At 45.0% G+C, this 17,722-nt stretch overlaps 1 protein-coding gene across 3 annotated transcripts in view; it reads right to left on the minus strand.

The window, feature by feature from the left end:
* MCTP1 (multiple C2 and transmembrane domain containing 1) overlaps positions 1–17,722 on the minus strand; it is a 2,466,151-nt gene that overhangs the window by 27,552 nt on the left and 2,420,877 nt on the right. For all 3 annotated transcript variants that reach the window (XM_078675397.1, XM_078675396.1, XM_078675394.1), the window contains 2 exons: positions 7,310–7,419; positions 478–587 (listed from right to left, as the gene is read on the minus strand). In XM_078675397.1, the coding sequence (XP_078531523.1) occupies positions 478–587; positions 7,310–7,419 (220 nt within the window). The remainder of the gene's footprint in view (positions 1–477; positions 588–7,309; positions 7,420–17,722) is intronic.

Here is a 17,722-nt window from a genome sequence, read left to right on the forward strand (position 1 = left end):
TGGCTCTCAAACTAAAGCTGCCCCGTGTTTATAAATGGGCGTGAAGCGCTGCAAATATTTAACTGTCCGGCTAGAGGTGACCTTTCCTAAGGTTCCTGAACATCCTTGTAAGATGAAGTACTGCAGACAGAAGCTGATTGTCTTCAATGGACTGTACGGATAGAAATGCCTCTGGTTTATGTATAAGTGGTGCCCATAAATCATTATAATATCAAGTGCACGCGGCCCTGTGATGTATGAGGAATCCTTACGGCTACATGTTTATGGTACGATGAAATCTGGGGCGCTGCGAAAGAAAAATGCACCTTGCCAGCAGGTCTAAATCTTTGTACAGTTGCGATTTTTAACTAACCTGTCTCCTTCAATCACTGAGCACCTCCACGGCTATAAATACTGCCCCCCACTGACAGCATAACTCTCCCGTCAAGGCAGGTCGCTCGAAACAGCACAGACAGTTCAACAAAAGGATGTACCTACCCCAGACAAGGACAATGTATCTCAGCGGGATGAAATACAGCACTGCGGTGAAGACACATAGGGCTACCATCGCCAGCCAGCTCAGGAAGGGCACCCTCCAATTGAATGTGCTGAAGAAGAAAAAAAACACCAGTCAGCGAGCAAATCACCTCACACATCCAAAGAAAGATGTAACAGGGAAGGTGTTCAGCAGCAAATGTATACGTGCGCCCGAAACAGCCTTCCTCACTTCAAAGGGCAAGGCATGCTGGGAAAGTGCAGATGTGGAATATTAACCAGACTTTGGTGGGAACTCCAGTTGGCCAGCTACACATGGATTCTGTTCGGTGTAGCTGTTGGCACATGAGTTTTCCCCGGATAATAAACTGCTGTCAAGAAAAGTTCAGTTGATTCAAATGGTCTATGGGAATCATTGAAGCGTGTGCAAGTAGCAGCATTTCTATTGTTTTTCCCCACTGCGAAATGGGAGAGACACAAGTCTTTGTTCAAGCTAGCATACACTGCTGGCAACCAATACCCTATCAGCATGGCATTTGCAAAGTAGTAAATAGCGAAAACTCTGACAATGCTACATTAAATCATTCATTGTGTGGGCCAACGAAGGGAAACCATCTGCGCTGATGAGCTAATATTGTTCATATGCAGTGTGGAGTAAAGGAAAATGCGAATGGATGGAGGCAGCTTTTCTGTCAAATTGTTTTATTTATTATAGATGCAAGTATTCACTTTGCTTACTCACATCACCTGGAGGGCATGATAAAGTCAAAAGGATAAAAAAGCGTTAATGTTATTTGTGGATGAAATAAGCATGCAACCTTAATTTTCTCTCCATGAACCATAAACTAATTTGTGGTCCTAATTACGAGTGGGTGACAAAACGCAGAGGTATTTACTACATACAGCTGGTAAATACCAATGCCATGGGGTGACGAAATTACCATATGTGTTCAATAACCTCATGCTGTGAGTTTTACTTTGGAAATTTTAAATTTACTACGCCTATTGATATCAGGGCTAGGTATTTATGTAGGTAGATTACATCAAAATTGCTCCCTGTTGTTGTTCGCTACAGTGCCTTCTCTGGACTGTGAACCTATACCACAGGATGGACCTGACTGACCACTAATACTCATTTCATGGGCCGCTTGGTAATTGATGGTTGCTGCTCATTATCAGGGGATGCTCAGTGTGACATAGGCCCTGATTACGATGTCAGTCAGAGTTGCCTCCGCCAGATATCGCTGCAGATGGGGAGCCGACCGACCTCAGGTCAGTGGTGTCCACTGGTGTGGTGGCAAACTTCAATTTTTCGATAGGAACTTGTGCAGAGGGCCTAAACCACCCCCAGCACATGAAGTTTTTACACATTACTGCACAATGTGCCATTTGATGCAGGGATGTGAAGGAAGGCATGTGGCGGGCCACATGCAGAGGGCTTGGGGTGTAGGTGGCCCTGCTAGTGGCCCCAAAGACACTTCCTGACAGCAGTTCCATGTTGGAAAGTCCCATCATAATCCAGACTGCGGAAATCCCGTTCTTTAGGGATTATGATGCCTTTCCGACTGGAGCCCGCCGGAACTGAGTTGAATTCCCGAGCCGGTTTAAACTCTGAATATTGTCATTGTAATACGGCGGGCGGTCGGAGTTTTAACCTACAATGTTGGTCAGAAAGCCTCCGACCAGGGGTCAGAGTCAGCTGCTACTCACTAAACAGTAGCTATGTATGCATTAAAGTTTCTCATATTCATTAGCCTGATTGGCCACATGGAGGCACCTAGTGACAGAAGAAACTACGCTAAGTAACAATATTGAGTATGGATCCTGAAAGATTGTAACTGCTATACTGGGCATGGATGGGGCATAGAGGAAGGTTACTAGTGTTAAGGCACAGAATAATTATAATGATTGAATATTGAGCATGCAGCAACCTTGTTATTTTCCTAAGATCCTGCAACTGGTACCCAAGCAAGCAGCCAATGTGCAGGGCAGCTTAGAATTTTGCATGGCACCGACCATAGTAACTTCGTTCCCAGTTGGGCTCATTGGACAAAACTCATCGCTGCGAGGCCTCCGGGTAGTTACGCGCTATATAAGTGCAATTTTCATTTCATTCATCCCAGCTTCCCAAGCAGTATAAATAACCTTAATCACAACACAGAATCCTACTATGGGAGATCTACAATTGATAGACTCACATTTGTGATCACCTAGGCGGTCTCGGGAAACTATGATGAAGGCAAAGGGACCATAATTGAAGAGGATGAGTTTTGAGTTAGGTAGGCAGGAACACCAAACCAAGGTCCTCTTCTCTCATTTTCGTTACGATTGGAAATGGAGCACAATTACATCAAAATATATGTTCTTACGTTATTGGTAGAAGAAACACGATGACTTTCACAATGGGAGCCTTCGCTTATATCACACATATGGCAGAATGTGTGGAGACATTTTCCAGTGATGTCATATAGTTTTAGCTCAAATTGAGCTGAATTAGCTAACTAGATTGTTCTTCATGAATTATTAGAACACTCGAATTTTGAGAACTCCATGAACCACAATAGGGTGGCAAATGGCAATGTTTGCCTTTCTGTTTCTCCCTTTTTACTTTAGAACATTCTTTAACTAGTGGGTGGAATGCTCAAATGGGATTAATGCCCTTGTGTCTTGCCGAGAAGGCCCTCACTCTCATTATAGGCCCTTGCCTGCAGTAACTGTTTCAGAGCCTTTAACACCTGTTAAAGTCCTCAGCAGCAGTATATAATGCTATATTATTGATTAAATTACACTGGGCTGGATTTAGAGGAGAAGTTAATGCAACATTTTCCAACAAAAGTTGGATTTCTCATTCATCGTCCTTTATGTTCCCCTGCCTGGTAAAACCTGTGTTTCCGGTTTGACATAGCTGTCAATGTCTCTGGCATGGCAAGAATGTACTGGGGGCTGAGACGCCATCCAAAATGGTGTTGGGCTGGCTGCCCTACATGTGGTGGCCAGGTCACCATTTCAGGTGGTGCCACATCTGTGCAAGGTTTGCATTGAACCCATTGTGGTCTTGAATAGAAACCCTCAACATGTTCTTTACTTGGGGACGTTTTCAATGTGTTTCTTAGAAATAGGCAAGATGAAGGGCAAATGGCAGAAACTATGGAAAGCAAAATGACTCTTGGCGCCTTCTTTACTTTCTATTCCTGCTACCACCTGTATGACCCCGAGACCAGGGGTAGGAAAGCAGTGCCACAAGTGTCAAGGGGCAAGCCTGAGGTAGCATCTTCTTCCACGGGCTGCCGCTAATTGTAGTGCATGCTTGCTCAAGGATATTCAAGGTTGTTCAGTAGATTAGGTTGTTTTTAAAATCAGCAGCAAGCAGAAGCAAGGTGCCTTCCATGGTTATAGGCTACATATAATCGACTCTGGAGACTGTGACTCTGGGAGCAGTGTGTGCCAACAGTCTGGGGATATACGAAGACCAGGGTCAAAGTATGGCCGAAAAAACATAAAGCCCAACAAAATAGTTGTAAACAGGAACACTACAAAACAACACATTCTATAAAATCCCATAGAAAACCCCACAAAAACTTCAATTGAATTTAAGGGACATTATATTTTCGTATAGAGAAAAGACAGCAGTTCCACTCAACAGAGTTACCGACTTGGGAACTGGGAACCCAAGTCAGAATTACAGCCTCAGCTCAACATCCAGTGATTCTGGACAGATCACTTAATATCCCCATGCCTAAAAATGTGTGACATTGTTTGTGCCTTGTAGGGCACTTTAATGCCCTCGGGATAGGTTTAAGCCGTATAAAATTGTAAAGAATAAAAAATGAAAACCTGCAGCACCCCTGAGCGCAAGTCATGGCCTTCGAGCACATCTTGTGCCCCCTCTCTTGGCCCAAGAATCAACGAGGCCCTGCCTGTAACCATGTCCAGCAGGCTCTGGGCAAGAGAAGGCTTCACAGGCTTGGAGTTTTGCAAAATCATGTGCAGAGCCTCCTGCTCCCAAATCCTCCAAGACAAATGTTTCAGCCGTGCCCAGCAGCTTTTGAGCACAGACTGACTAAGCATGACTTCCATCACCCTTCTGTTCCTAATTCCCCTATGCCTCCGACCCACAGGGATTAAGCGGATATGTGCATAGTGAGGCATCTTTGGCCACCCAGCGGTGTGTCGCATCCTACATTCCAGGAGTCCACATGTGATGGACAGGCGTAGATAGTCTGTGGTGGGCTACAGGTATGGAGTCTCTGGCCAAAGAATGGCAACATCTCAAGGGAAGATGGTGCACAGCAACAGGGACAGCTGCTGATGCGCCCCAATCCATTGTTGCATATCCCATCTGCGATCATCTGGCATTCACATAATCTATTGCTCACTGTTTAAGTTATCTATCTGGAGCGCCTGGATGCAATCAATGCTCCAAGTGCTATATTCCGAATATGATTCACCATGCTCTTGCGGACACGTTTTGTTCTGATCTTATTTTTTGTCTTTTTTTATGCCTTGCTAGTTCCTTATTCTGAAATCCTGTATCCTGAACCCCATTTCATTCATTCCTTTGTAGGAGATGTCTAAGTGCTGGTTCATCCAGCTACTCTGCATATATGTGTATATTTATGTAGTATTTGCATAGTGTGAACGTAGCCAAGAGGCACCGGAGGGCTGTTGTTGACTACAGGTTCAAAGTTGAACCTGTAGTCAACAAATGATTGAAAAGGTAGCTGGGTTAGGGTAGCAGAAGTGGACTTTTTCTATTTATTTATTTATTATTTATTAACAGCTTTTATAGAGCGCGAACAAAGGCCCAAGGGCATCTCGGCGCTAAAAAATATCTGCAGAGTTTATCCAAAGAAGGGGAGGCAGAGTTTACAGATTATTGAATTGAATTGAATTTTATTTTGCATAGTTACTAAAAACCATTGCAATATCTCCATTTAAAAAAAAAAAAAATAATACATATACGTACTGTACATTTTCATCGTATACTTAATATTGCATTTAAAACGATATAATTCATTTTTAAAAATCTTGTAAGTTAAATACTATTTTGCAATAATGTTCATCTTGACTTCATTTCTCATTGTAGGCTTAAAAGGAAAGGTTGGCTTCCAATGTCCTCTTTCCACCACCTTCATAGGTTTAATAATATTTAGACAATCATTTTAAAATGTGGTTCAGCCTAGTCAAGAAGCAGCAAGTTAGGTGAAGATTCTAGTTTCTTCATCTTTTTCTCCACCTCCTTCATGAACTTCACAAAGCTGCAGTTTAACTGCGGATCATCAGGAGTGAAGCAAGCAAGAACTGCATGCCTTCGAGTACGTATTCCTCGTTGGTTGAACAAAGATTTCAGCATGCGTTTCCTTTCCTCTGTCAATTTGTCGCAGGAACACAGCAAATGTGGCATATCCTCCTTTGCCTTGCTACATAAACGGCAGAGGCAGCCCCCTTTGTCCCTCAGCCAATGAGGGAGATGGGTTCTGCAGGGTAACAGGCCCAATCTGAATTTTAAAAACTTCAATTTTGTAGTCCTTGAGTATCCCAAGTCGAGATAACTCTGTTGGCCTTGTTGAGAGTAGGAGTTAAGTTTACAGATTAAAAAGCCAGGTCTTAAGTTGCTTGCGAAAAGACCAAAGCGAGGGGCTTGTTTTAATCGAGTGCGGCAGAGTGTTCCAAAGTTTAGGCGCTGACACAAGGAATCTTCTGTCTCCCCATAACACAGTTTTGGTACGAGGTACCACAAGTACGTGTGAACTAGAGGAGCGTAGAGTTCTGGAGGGACAGTAGGGGATAAGATTTTGGGTGAAGAAGGCTGGTCCCAAGTTGAGCAGAGCCTTGTACTACACTGTGATGCTGTGTTCTCTAAAGTGATGCTTCCTCAGATCTTTAGTCAGCTGGGCCTTGTGCAAGACTTTCACTTAATAGGGCCGCTCCCTCTCCTTGCAGTGAAGTTCAGCTTCACAGCTCCCGCAGGTCACATGGAGGTCTAGATCAATGTGAGCTCAAAATTGCTAACAGCATAAATTAGACTTTACTCATGAAGATCAGATTTTACCTCAATATTTAAGGGAATTTCTTTTTTTTAAAAAACACACAATAATTATTTACACTTAGCCAAATCAAAAGTGCTTAATGACCTTATGACCCAGGTCTGCTGCAATTCGACCTTACTGTATTACGGAGCGTGGGGAAATTCCAATGGAAGCGTAAGTGGAAAAGGCAACGATTTGGAACCCCAGTGTAAAGTTTTCCCACCATGACCAATGTGCATGAAACATTTCAGGGATCAAATTTAGGAAAATTAATATCTTTCTTTGGAAGATTGTGTGCCGGTTCGTAAAATGGAGCGAGTTTTAGAGCCAATTTGATGGATCGGCAAGACATTTTGCAAACGTTCATTTGAACCTAAGCCCTTCATTTAATCCTATATACAGATTTGTCAGGTGTGTTATGGGGACTTCTAAAATATGTATTTCTCAATCAGCTCCAAATATGTAGAATAGGAGAAATACTTTACATTCAATAAGGAGCATTTTGGGATGTCAATAAGGGGTTTTATTTGCTTAGATTCATTTAAAATGTGTGGGGGATAATATTGGTTATGTTGGTGCAAGCAGGCATGCGGGCAAAGAGAATACTCCCCACAATACTGGCTTGGGAACTGAAACCAGGGTGGTATGGTGTGGGCATACGGTTACGTAGTTCTTGGTTCCATGGAAAATGCACTCCCGATGGCGAGTTTTAGCACTACTCTCAATGGTGCTCGGGAGAAGTTTACAAAGGTTAGATTGTAAATCGCCATCTGTGAAGCACCCACCGGCTATACAATCACACTTACTTTTTAAGCCTCTCTGCAAAAGAAGCCACTTCATCAAGGACATTCTGGACACTGACACAAACCTCTTGGATTGCATATAGTTTGTTCATGAATCCTTTCTTTTCACTGTCCTAAAATACAAAAAAAATCCATGACATTAAACAAGTGCACCGTCATAAGTTTCTCTTGCTTTAAAAAAAATATATATGTTTGTTAAGCAACATCATGTCAGAGCAGTTTCACAAGAAAACAATAGAAACTCCCTAGTTTTATGCCAACCCCACATACAATAAACAGCTATTCAGTATAGAATGTTCAGGTTTACAAGTACTCTACTCAGCACACAACATGATAGAAGGACAAGTAGGAACTTTAACATTCTTTTAACCATTGCAAGGATAAAGCATGATTTGTATTGTCTTATATCAGTCCTGCAGTAGGTTCAGTCTAGATTCCCTACAAAACATCTTACCCCAAGATAGATATCCTCATGTTTTACTCAATACATCTTTAAAAACGTACTCCAGGCCAAACATGGCCCTCATTCGGCCCGACGGCACCTCTAAGATTCTCAAAGGCAACACAAATCACACATTAAACTAGCAAAATAACTACCTAACAATTATTTATTGGAACCTGGCTGGCCTTCAGAAACTGACTAAAAATGACTCGGCCTTACATTACCTTCAAAGTAGTGATATAATTTGCCTCCAGGAGACATGGGCAACATCAACTACAGCTCTTTCCGGGTACTTCGAAATACATGTCCCGGCTTTAAGACGTAATATTTTTGGGCGGCCAATGGGTGGCCTTTCTGTTTTTATCAAGCACTCCCGAAGGTTGGAAGTAATCACACTTGCACCTCCCTCACCTGGGATTCAAGTATTACTTATTAATGGAATAAAAAATCATTATAATCCGTTCATATTGTTACTATTCAATTGTTATGTTAATCCAGGTCTGCACCAGAGAAATCAAGCACTTAATGACCAGGCAGCTATCATTGGAGATTTTCTCATTAGATATCCTCATCACAATCCACTTATAGTCCGGGACTTTAATAATAGATCTTTCGACAAAACAGGAAATGAGAATAAGCACCCTAAAGGGGCTGGGGTACTACAAGCCCTATTTGATGCCTGCTCCATATCCTCTGCTTATAAACTCAAGAAAGCAAAGGATCAAACATGGACCCCGCCTGCAACATACAGAAATATCTCCACAATTGATTATCTTTTCATTGGTAGCACACTAGCTTTGCATCTGAATGACTTTGACATCGATAATTGCGTAGAGAGTGACCATAGGCCCCTTAGAGCATCTTTTAGTCTTTCTACTGTCGCATCTTGCAAATCTACATCTATAGGCGAATCCACGGGCGAAGAACGTGACAAAGTCCCACGCAGGATAAAACGGACTACCAATCTTAGTACAAAACTGTCTGCATGGACAATTAAAAATGATCATTTAAAAACTGCTTTTGGTTCGCAAGTCTTCTTAGACTATTGGCCCACCCTCCTGCTATATCTGCACCGGGCGCTGGGGGGAACACTGGATGCCCAACAAAAACGGGTGCTAAACAATCTAAACCAGCTCCCAAACAAGGAAATGCCGGGAAGCAAATGGAGGCGTCAAACTCCCTTAAACGCAAGACAAAAAGGGGAAAAAGTTCTGCAGGGTGCCACAAATGGATCGCTTCGAGCTGCCCATAAGAAACGTGCATGGGAGCAACGCACTAAACGAATAGAGGAAGTCTGGCTCAAAATCTTCTTTCTTCTTAAGGAAACAAATCCAGCTCCATTCTGGAGATATATCAACCAAGCCAGTAACAGTGGCCAGTCCAAGGAGAATGGGATACCCGAGAACGTTTGGGTGGATCACATCAATCAGCCCTACAGGAGCGGGACAGGGGAGCCACCAGCCTTTTCCTCACGTCAAGCACCAAATTACGATAACACCCAGGGTTCAGGCATCTCTAAAGCTGAAGTAAATAAGATCATTAGCCGCATGAGGAATGACGGTGCGCCTGGGCCAAATGGAATACCTGCCACAGTTTTCAAATCAAACCGATCATTCTGGGCAGAGCTCTTTACACCTCTCTTTAAACAAGCCTTCCTTACAGCCACAATCCCATTCACCTGGCAGCGCTCGATATTACATCCACTTTATAAAAAGGGTAATCAATCAAATCCAGCTAATTATAGGCTAATAGCTTTACTGGATATTGAAGCTAAGGCCTATGCTCGAGTCCTACTGGTAGAACTTGAAAATTGGGTTACAAAAATAGCATTCTTCCCCGCACTCGTCAGGCTTTAGGCAAGGCTGTTCCACAAAGGATAATATAATAGCACTGTCCTATCTGTCATGGAGAGCTACTCTGGCCAATCAACTACCATTATTCTGCTGCTTTGTGGACTACAGTGCAGCGTTCGATAGAGTCAACTGAGGGACACTATGGAACAAACTATACTTATGGGGGATACCATCTGCACTTCTCTCTGCACTGATATCTCTGCTTCAGAAAACCTGGGTGAGGATCAAAACAAGTGCCACGACAGTATATGCAAAAATTGCAACAAAAAATGGTCTAAAGCAAGGCTGCGTATTAGCTCCGCTATTATTCAATCTTTATACTGCCGATTTGCCTAAAGAACTGGCAGGTGCAACTTTGGTTGCCCCAAAACTGGGTGGCATACGTTTACGGGTCATGCAATACGCTGATGACATTATCATCATGGACCATACAAAAACAGGCCTACAGAGAGCGCTCACTGCCCTCAATAAATATAACATAAAAAACAATCTTTTGATGAACGAATCAAAAACCAAAGTCATGATTTTTGGGAAACATAAAAAAAAGAAAAATCTGTCTTGGCGAGCAGGTGACCTGCATATAGTTACCTGCACTAGCTATAATTATCTAGGAGTGTGGTTTAATGAAAAGGCAAATCAAGTTTCTCATCTCAAACATCTTCACTCCAAGGGAGCCGGGGTTATTCATAGTTTGAGGCGCTTGAATCGGCAATTGCCCAGCCCAACAGCCGAGCCAATTTTAAGGGTTCTACGCACCAAATTACTCCCAGCAATGTCCTATGGCCATTTGGCCTTCCCTGGCAAAATGGATTCATTTTTAGCGAACTATCGAATAATGGCCTATAACAAAATATTTTTGGCTCCCCAGCATGCAAGGAGGGCGAGGTTTAGACTTGAGCTGGGCCTGCCAAGCGCAGATCTTCATTGTCTGGGAGACTTAATTAAATTCTACGTGTGCATTCCACGAGCTCCTGCTCAATCCATGAAAGAGCAATTGCAATCATTGTGTGCGGATGAACTCTCCCCTTGGCACAGACAGCTGCACTTGGCCATCTCCACATTGAAGATTGAAATCGTCAACTTTTCTAATCCAATCGTTTCCATGTCAATGTGGAAAAAAACGATAAAAAACCAAATTACTCTAGTGTCATTCGAGAGAGATGTTGCTCGGCTCCCCAAAATACCACTCCTTGCAGCTTTGAATGACTCGTATATTAAGGGAAAACCGCAACCATATTTTTACTATTCTCTTCAATCACAGACTCGCAATAAAATCATTTATATGAGGTTGCTAGCCCTTCCAATTCATGACTTTAACCCGCTGTGGGCTCGGAGGAATGGCCAACTAACATGTAGGCTCTGCAGTTATCCATATGAATCCTGGTTACATTTGTTATGTTGTTGCCCTCATCTTGCCAATGATCGCCGACGCCTACTGGTTCCAGTTTTTCAGGAAAAGTTACTGAGACTTTGCAGGGAAGCATCTGATCTGTGCTTCTGTAACAATTCAACCCAAGTTCTAGCAAGAGCTGGGAAGTTTGTTAATATTATTTTAACTGCACTGCATAATGCCCAGTCTTAAGAAACTGACAAGCTCTACTCTCATTGCATAAATTAACGTCGATGGAAGCTCAACCTTTATTAACCAGTATTGTGATACTCTTTGTTATTGTTTTCACTTTTATATTATACACCTTCTCTGGATCAAATGCCCAATTGTGATATATTCAACTAACTTGGAATGTTGCCCTTTGGACTTTTAAACTTATCTGCATTTCCAGATCTATAAATGTGTAAATACCTTTTATTAATTTTTATATATTTTAATATTTTATTGAGTATCAATATGTCATTAGTATGTTACAGTTTTAATTAACTGTTTAATAAAATCAATAAATCATAGAGGGTCATAACACTGAGATACACCATTGGGTCTCTCCTTCCCCCGTAAGCAGTAAAGTGTGCTACATAGCATCACCAGTTGGAGATACGTGCCTGCTTCAAACTTCCGACCATATAACTGTGGTGTCAGCATGCATCAGGTATTCCCCAAATGGTCCCCATATGTCTTTTTGTCTGTTTGAGCGACACAAATGTCTCTGTTAGGCCATTGCATATAGCAGCACCCATAAGCAACGTATATATCAGATGTTACCACACAGGGCTTTACACCTTATGCCTTTACCTCCCTGGCATTACAACGCGTTGACCTTCAAATCGAGTTGTAATACCACAAAGGACTTTACAATGTATGCCTTTACCATGCAATGCAGTTGTAATGTCTGAGATATATATGTATATTTATTACCCAGTGGCTGTCATAATAATAATAATAATAATCCACATTTGTAAAGCGTGAACAATCACCCGTAAGGGTCTCTAGGCGATGGGGGCCGTTAGGAAGATTAAGCAAGCTATTGCCCAGAGTCACATGGTGCTGGGCTAATCTTCCACCGGCACCGGGGATCGAACCTTGATCCCTAGATTCCAGCGTCAGTCGCCCTGGCCGCGGCGCCACACCTCTCCCTTTCATCAATGGGTATTTAAAGTTAGGTCAGCATTTCCATAAGAAAGGCCTTTTTTGGTTTGCTTTTAACTTTGGCGCAGGTTGACAAATCTTCAAGAAACTTTACAAAAAGATTTTCTTTATTGACCAGTTTCTTCATGGAGAGAGTCAGGGTGATAGGCAAGCGTAGGCGAGCAAAAGAGGGACCCAAAAAGCAAAATCCCCTTTCATTTTCCATAGATTTGTTTTAAAGAAGCAATATTGCAAAAAAGGTGGGGCTCTGTGGAGGTGGAGGCTGGTCTTCTCGCTCTGCCTCGCCCCCCAGCTCAGACGGGCCTCTAAAGCAATCGGAGCTGCTTTTGAGGAGAACCGTGAGGACCCGGTGAGCGCATCCTCCCCCAAAATGGCGATGACCCATTGCGGCCGCCGAAACTGATCAACGGCAGATAAGACTGGCAGGGCGCTATCTGAGGAGCGGCAGAGAGAATGAATACCGGCTGACACAGAAAGGACATACCGGCGCGCTCAGTGGTGCTGCTGAAGCCAGGCAAAGGAGTCACTTCACTGCCACGAGTGGCGAGTCACCAGGAGTAAGCAAGAGTAGGTGAGTACCAGGCGAACCAGCAGGGGTGGACCCCCCAAGTCCAGCGAGGTGTTGCCGCAAGGGGGCAAAGAGTGTAATAAAGTCTCCTGACCTCAAGATGGCGGACGAAGCGCCACAGTGAATAGAACGCCCACGCAGTACTCCGGGGGGAGGGGGCAACAGATGATGGAGTAACCAAAGTAGGAGTCACCCAAGACCTTTGAGAAAGCACTGTGAGCCCAGACACGAGGGAATACAAGTCCGAAATCCAAAGCCTGACCCTATGATGGCTTCCTCCAGGAACTCAAAGAGATCAAAAGGTGTAACGTCCTCTAGCCGCTCAGCGTGACACTTAGTGCGAAGGCGGCAGACCCCGAGAGACCCGGGCAGACCTGATCCCAACACAGCGCAGAGTGAGTCACAGAAACCCCATGGAGTCCCTGAGACTGGCTTGATACAGTCCAGAAGCTCCGGAGGGACATCAGGTGGGAACGTGATTGAAAAGGCTGGGGTCTGATATCAGATCTGATTACTTTGCCCAGAATTCATGCGAACACTGGGGTGTGGGCACAATCTGTAATGAAGGGACATCAAAGGACACACACGGGCAGACAAACATAGGGGACACCCTTCTATGACACCCTACCTGTGTGGGCCCCTGCGGCTGGTCACCGGACATAGCGCAGCTGTAGGCCCACACCGCGGGGACGGCATTGTTTGCAGTGAGTTGGCGGTGTGCAGCACAACTCGCATTGAAGGAATGGCAAGGCAAGATGGCCACGGGGAGGGTGCTCTGGAACCTGACTCCCAGGATCGGGTTCACTACATCAATGACTCCCCACCAGAATCCCCCCTCCCAAAACCCTATTCTCCCCCCAACTCAGCTTAACGTGACTCACCGGAACGAAGAAGCCTGAAGACGTCATCCGCGCAGATCACAGTGCCTGGCAAAATTCGTCCCTCGCCGACCCCGCAGAACTGCCAGCAGCCCTGACAGGACTCCATGTAGGATTCCTGCAAGCACTCCAGGATCCGCTTCGGTCACACGAGAAACCACAGAAAAACCTCAGTCCAGACGAGCGCTCATGCCTGAGCTAGGGCTGCAGGTCTTGAATTTGGAAGGATTCCTGTCCCGATCTGTCTTGGAGCAGCGTCTCAGGTAGGACGACTGGCCTCAAAATGGCCACCAGGCGTGACCATTCCATCGAGAAATAGGGCCCGCCGAACGCCAACCACATAATCATGCTCTGAAACAAATCCGCCTTATGGGCCACCAAGCAAGAGGAAGTTGTCCAGCCCTTTCCCATAAGTTTAGAACTATTGCACCCATATCAATAGTGGCTGACCTATCCTCTCCTGACCCAGAGGTCCATTAGAGTGGACTCCTGAAGTCAGTACCCCAAGACCGACTCCGGCAACAACCTCTAACTCAACATCTATCTCACTCACTGCTGATCTGCCTCTCTCTCCAACCCCCTTAAGCTCCCTTTCAGAGACTTGATCCCCCACTGTGCAGAACTCACAATATGGCTCCTGACACGCCAACTCACCCCATCCAATCCCTACCTACCCATCTGAAACCTCACAGCCTGAACTCATACACTATTAACTTCCCCCCACCTTTCTGCTAAAATGAGACGAAATTTCAAACAGAAACTAATCAGACAACACAGAGAAACCCTATTTACAGACATCTACCACTCTTCTTCCAAAGGTTTGATTAAGATGGACCTAATTTTCCACACGGAGAGATCAGACGATTGGATCTCCACTCTTTTACATCGCCAAACCACATCTACACCACACAGCTGCAAATTAATATCCTTGCTCCCCAATCGCTCGTCAAGAAGAGGGATCACATCCCTGACCATCTACACTAACGGCACTGTCCTCATTCAGGCAAACAACGAGAACCTTGAGGCTTTTGACTCCCTCTTCCCCACACTACGATCTGCTCTACCCCACCTGCCTCAAAGCGCCTTATCCCAGCTTCCTCCGACAGCTAATCGGCCCCAACAGGTAACACAATCCACCACACCCCACCCCACGCCCCCCACTGTTCACCTCCCACGAGTCACCTCACACTACAGCACCCCTACTAAACATGCTCCACAACTCCCTAAGGAAAACACTATTCCACTCCCTAATTGGACCCTCCCACCACTACCCCATGAACGAGCTCCGCCGACAGTGACCCCTAACCTCACTAGTTCCCGCACAGATCGCAGAAATTCTTATCATGACCCAACTCACCCCCTCCCAGGATTCCAAAAGGTGATAACTTGTCCGACATAATGAGCAATAGAGAGCACTCCATAAACCCGTCCTACACCACACAAGGTGAATCCCCCCAAGATGCCCCCCCCCCCACGTCTCCGTGCACAGCGTCACTAGAAAACCAGATAGACTCGATCACCCGTGGCCTATCCGAAATCCTCACCAACCTAGATAAGGCATGCAGACCCCACCAATCCCCTCCCTGGGTTCCCTCTACTTCCTACACCAACAGCCACAAGAGCCCTTCCTGGCCCTCAAAAAACCACAAAAATCAGCTTCAGAGACTCCCAAGATTGGACACGGAACCCTGGTCACAAAAATACTCAGGAAACACATTTCTTCCCACCAGGGCCCAGAGACGTTCAAATACCGATATCAAACTCCGATCTCAAGACCCACTAGGACAGAAGCAGCCATGTCGGACAATGAAGCAGCCGATCTAGCCTCCTCATATGTCACACCTCCCTTTGACTACCCTTAAGCCAAACTCCAAGTGATAACAGGTCTCCAAAAAGTAACCCCCTGCACAAAACCCCCGCGACCGCCTGTCCTCACCACCCTACCTAGGGCGCCCAAAGAAAAGACCCCAGCAACAAAGAGCTTTTCACTAACTGCTTGCTCATCATCCACAGGTCGGCTTCTTTGCATCCAACTGAACTAGCAGAGGCCATCCTCTCGCAAGACATCGACATTGCGTTGATCACGGACACCTGGCTCAACGAGCTCTCCCCACCATGCTTAGACATGCTAGTACCCCCAGGTTTTTCCATCATTAACAAAGACAGAAAAGATCAGCGAGGGGGAGGGGTTGTTATCATCCATAAAGACAACATGGTTATCACGGACCATGGTGTGTGTATAACTGTATATGCAATTTAATGGATGTTTGATACTTTGCTTGCTTGTGTGACTATGTGTGTGAGTAACTCTATGGATGAGTGTCACTGTGTAACAGGATGTATAGGTGTATGAGTACATATGATGAGTGAGTACATGTATGAGTGACTGTATAGGACTGTTGGTAAATGAGTGGATGTGTGTGTAGATCTTGGAATTACTGATTAGGTGTGTTGTAAGTGGTATTGGTATGTCCATTGTTTTCAAAATGTTAGTTTCTATTTTTGAGTGTGTGTATCAAAGGTTATATTAGGGTGAGCGGAGGTCTGCCACTATCACAAGGATGATTTAATCAGTGATGTAATCAGTAATGTCATTTGAGATGTCATCAATGATGTCATGAGTGATGTAATATGTGACGTCATCAGCAGTGCATTGCGGGCGCGCGAGTTATAGTTAGCTGAACTAACTATAATGCCCCTGAAACCTATGGTTTTTTCAGTGAATTTCTAAGGTTTTTTAAATGCTAATTCCTAACTATAACGTGCCTGAAACCTATGGTTTTTTCAGTGAATTTCTAAGGTTTTTTAAAAGCTAGTTTCTACCAATGCCTACAGAGGTACGACATGTGAAGAAAGAAGAAAAAACGCACAGAAAGAAGCAAAAGAAATGCAGAAAGAAGCAACAGAAGTCCTCAAAGACGAAGAAAAGTGCAGGAAGAAGGAAGACGTGCAAAAAGAACAAACAGAGGAGCAGAAAGAGGCCTTGTTGCAAAATCATCCTGTACACTGAACTTTTTCAGATGGGTACTGGTGGTAACTAACTCTGACTAACCAGTCCTAGAGCCAGTGCTATGCTAAAACACAGTTACAATAAAGTTAAAACACCTACATACACTAGGGAACACTATGCGTTGGGGTACTCCTGTGATTAGCATGACCTCCTCTGTAAGCCCCTAGTATATAATAGGGCAGGGGGATTAAAACTACCTCTTAAAATGCGCGCAGGGCGTGTTTACACACTGGTGAAGGGACGGGGGGGGGGCTGAGGTGATGTGTGCAAACACGCCCTGTGGCATGTTTTAAGTTGGGGGATTAAGTCCCCTTGAATCCTGAGGGTCCCTGGGGTCCAACTAGCCCACTAGGTACCTCCAGTAAGTGCCACAGAGCGGCATTGCACTGAGGTATAAAAAGGGGCACGGCCTGGACCACCTCTCTGCAACGCAGCACAGTGGCGGTTCCTGGAAGCACCTAGTGGGCTAGTTGGTCCCCAGGAGCCCTCAGAACTGAAGGGGAATTATTTCCCCAAATTAATATGCGCCACAGGGCGTGTTTGCACATGTCACCTCAGGCCCCGTCCCCTCCCTTTCCCACTGTGTAAACACGCCCTGTGGCCGTTTTAAGTTGGGAGATTAAGTCCCCTTGAATCCTGAGGGTCACTAAGGTCAAATTAGCCCATTAGGTACCTCCAGTCAGCATCATAGCAGAGAGGTGTAAAAAGGGGCACGGCCTGCACCACTTCTCTGCAACGCAGCAGCGCTTACTGGAAGCACCTGGTGGGCTAGTTGGCCCCCAGGTTCCATCAGGATTGAATGGGAATTATTTCCCCAACATAAAATGCGCCACAGGGCGTGTTTGCACTCGTCACCTCAGGCCCCGTCACCTCCCTTCACCACTGTGTAAATGCCCCCTGTGGCCGTTCTAATTTGAGGGATTAAGTCCCCTTGAATCCTAAGGGTCCCTATGGTCAAACTAGCCCAATAGGTACCTCCAGTAAGCACCACAGAGCTGCGTTGCAGATATTTACAAAGCCCCCGGGGCTGGTGGGGTACGTCACAGACCTCCAATTAAAAAAAAAAAAATCTTCAAAAAATGAAAATCAAGCCCCAGGGGGTGGCGCTCCCCGGGGCTGTGGGGGG

This window comes from Lissotriton helveticus, chromosome 2_1, assembly GCF_964261635.1.
Source record: "Lissotriton helveticus chromosome 2_1, aLisHel1.1, whole genome shotgun sequence".
NCBI classification, from domain to species: Eukaryota; Metazoa; Chordata; class Amphibia; order Caudata; family Salamandridae; genus Lissotriton; species Lissotriton helveticus.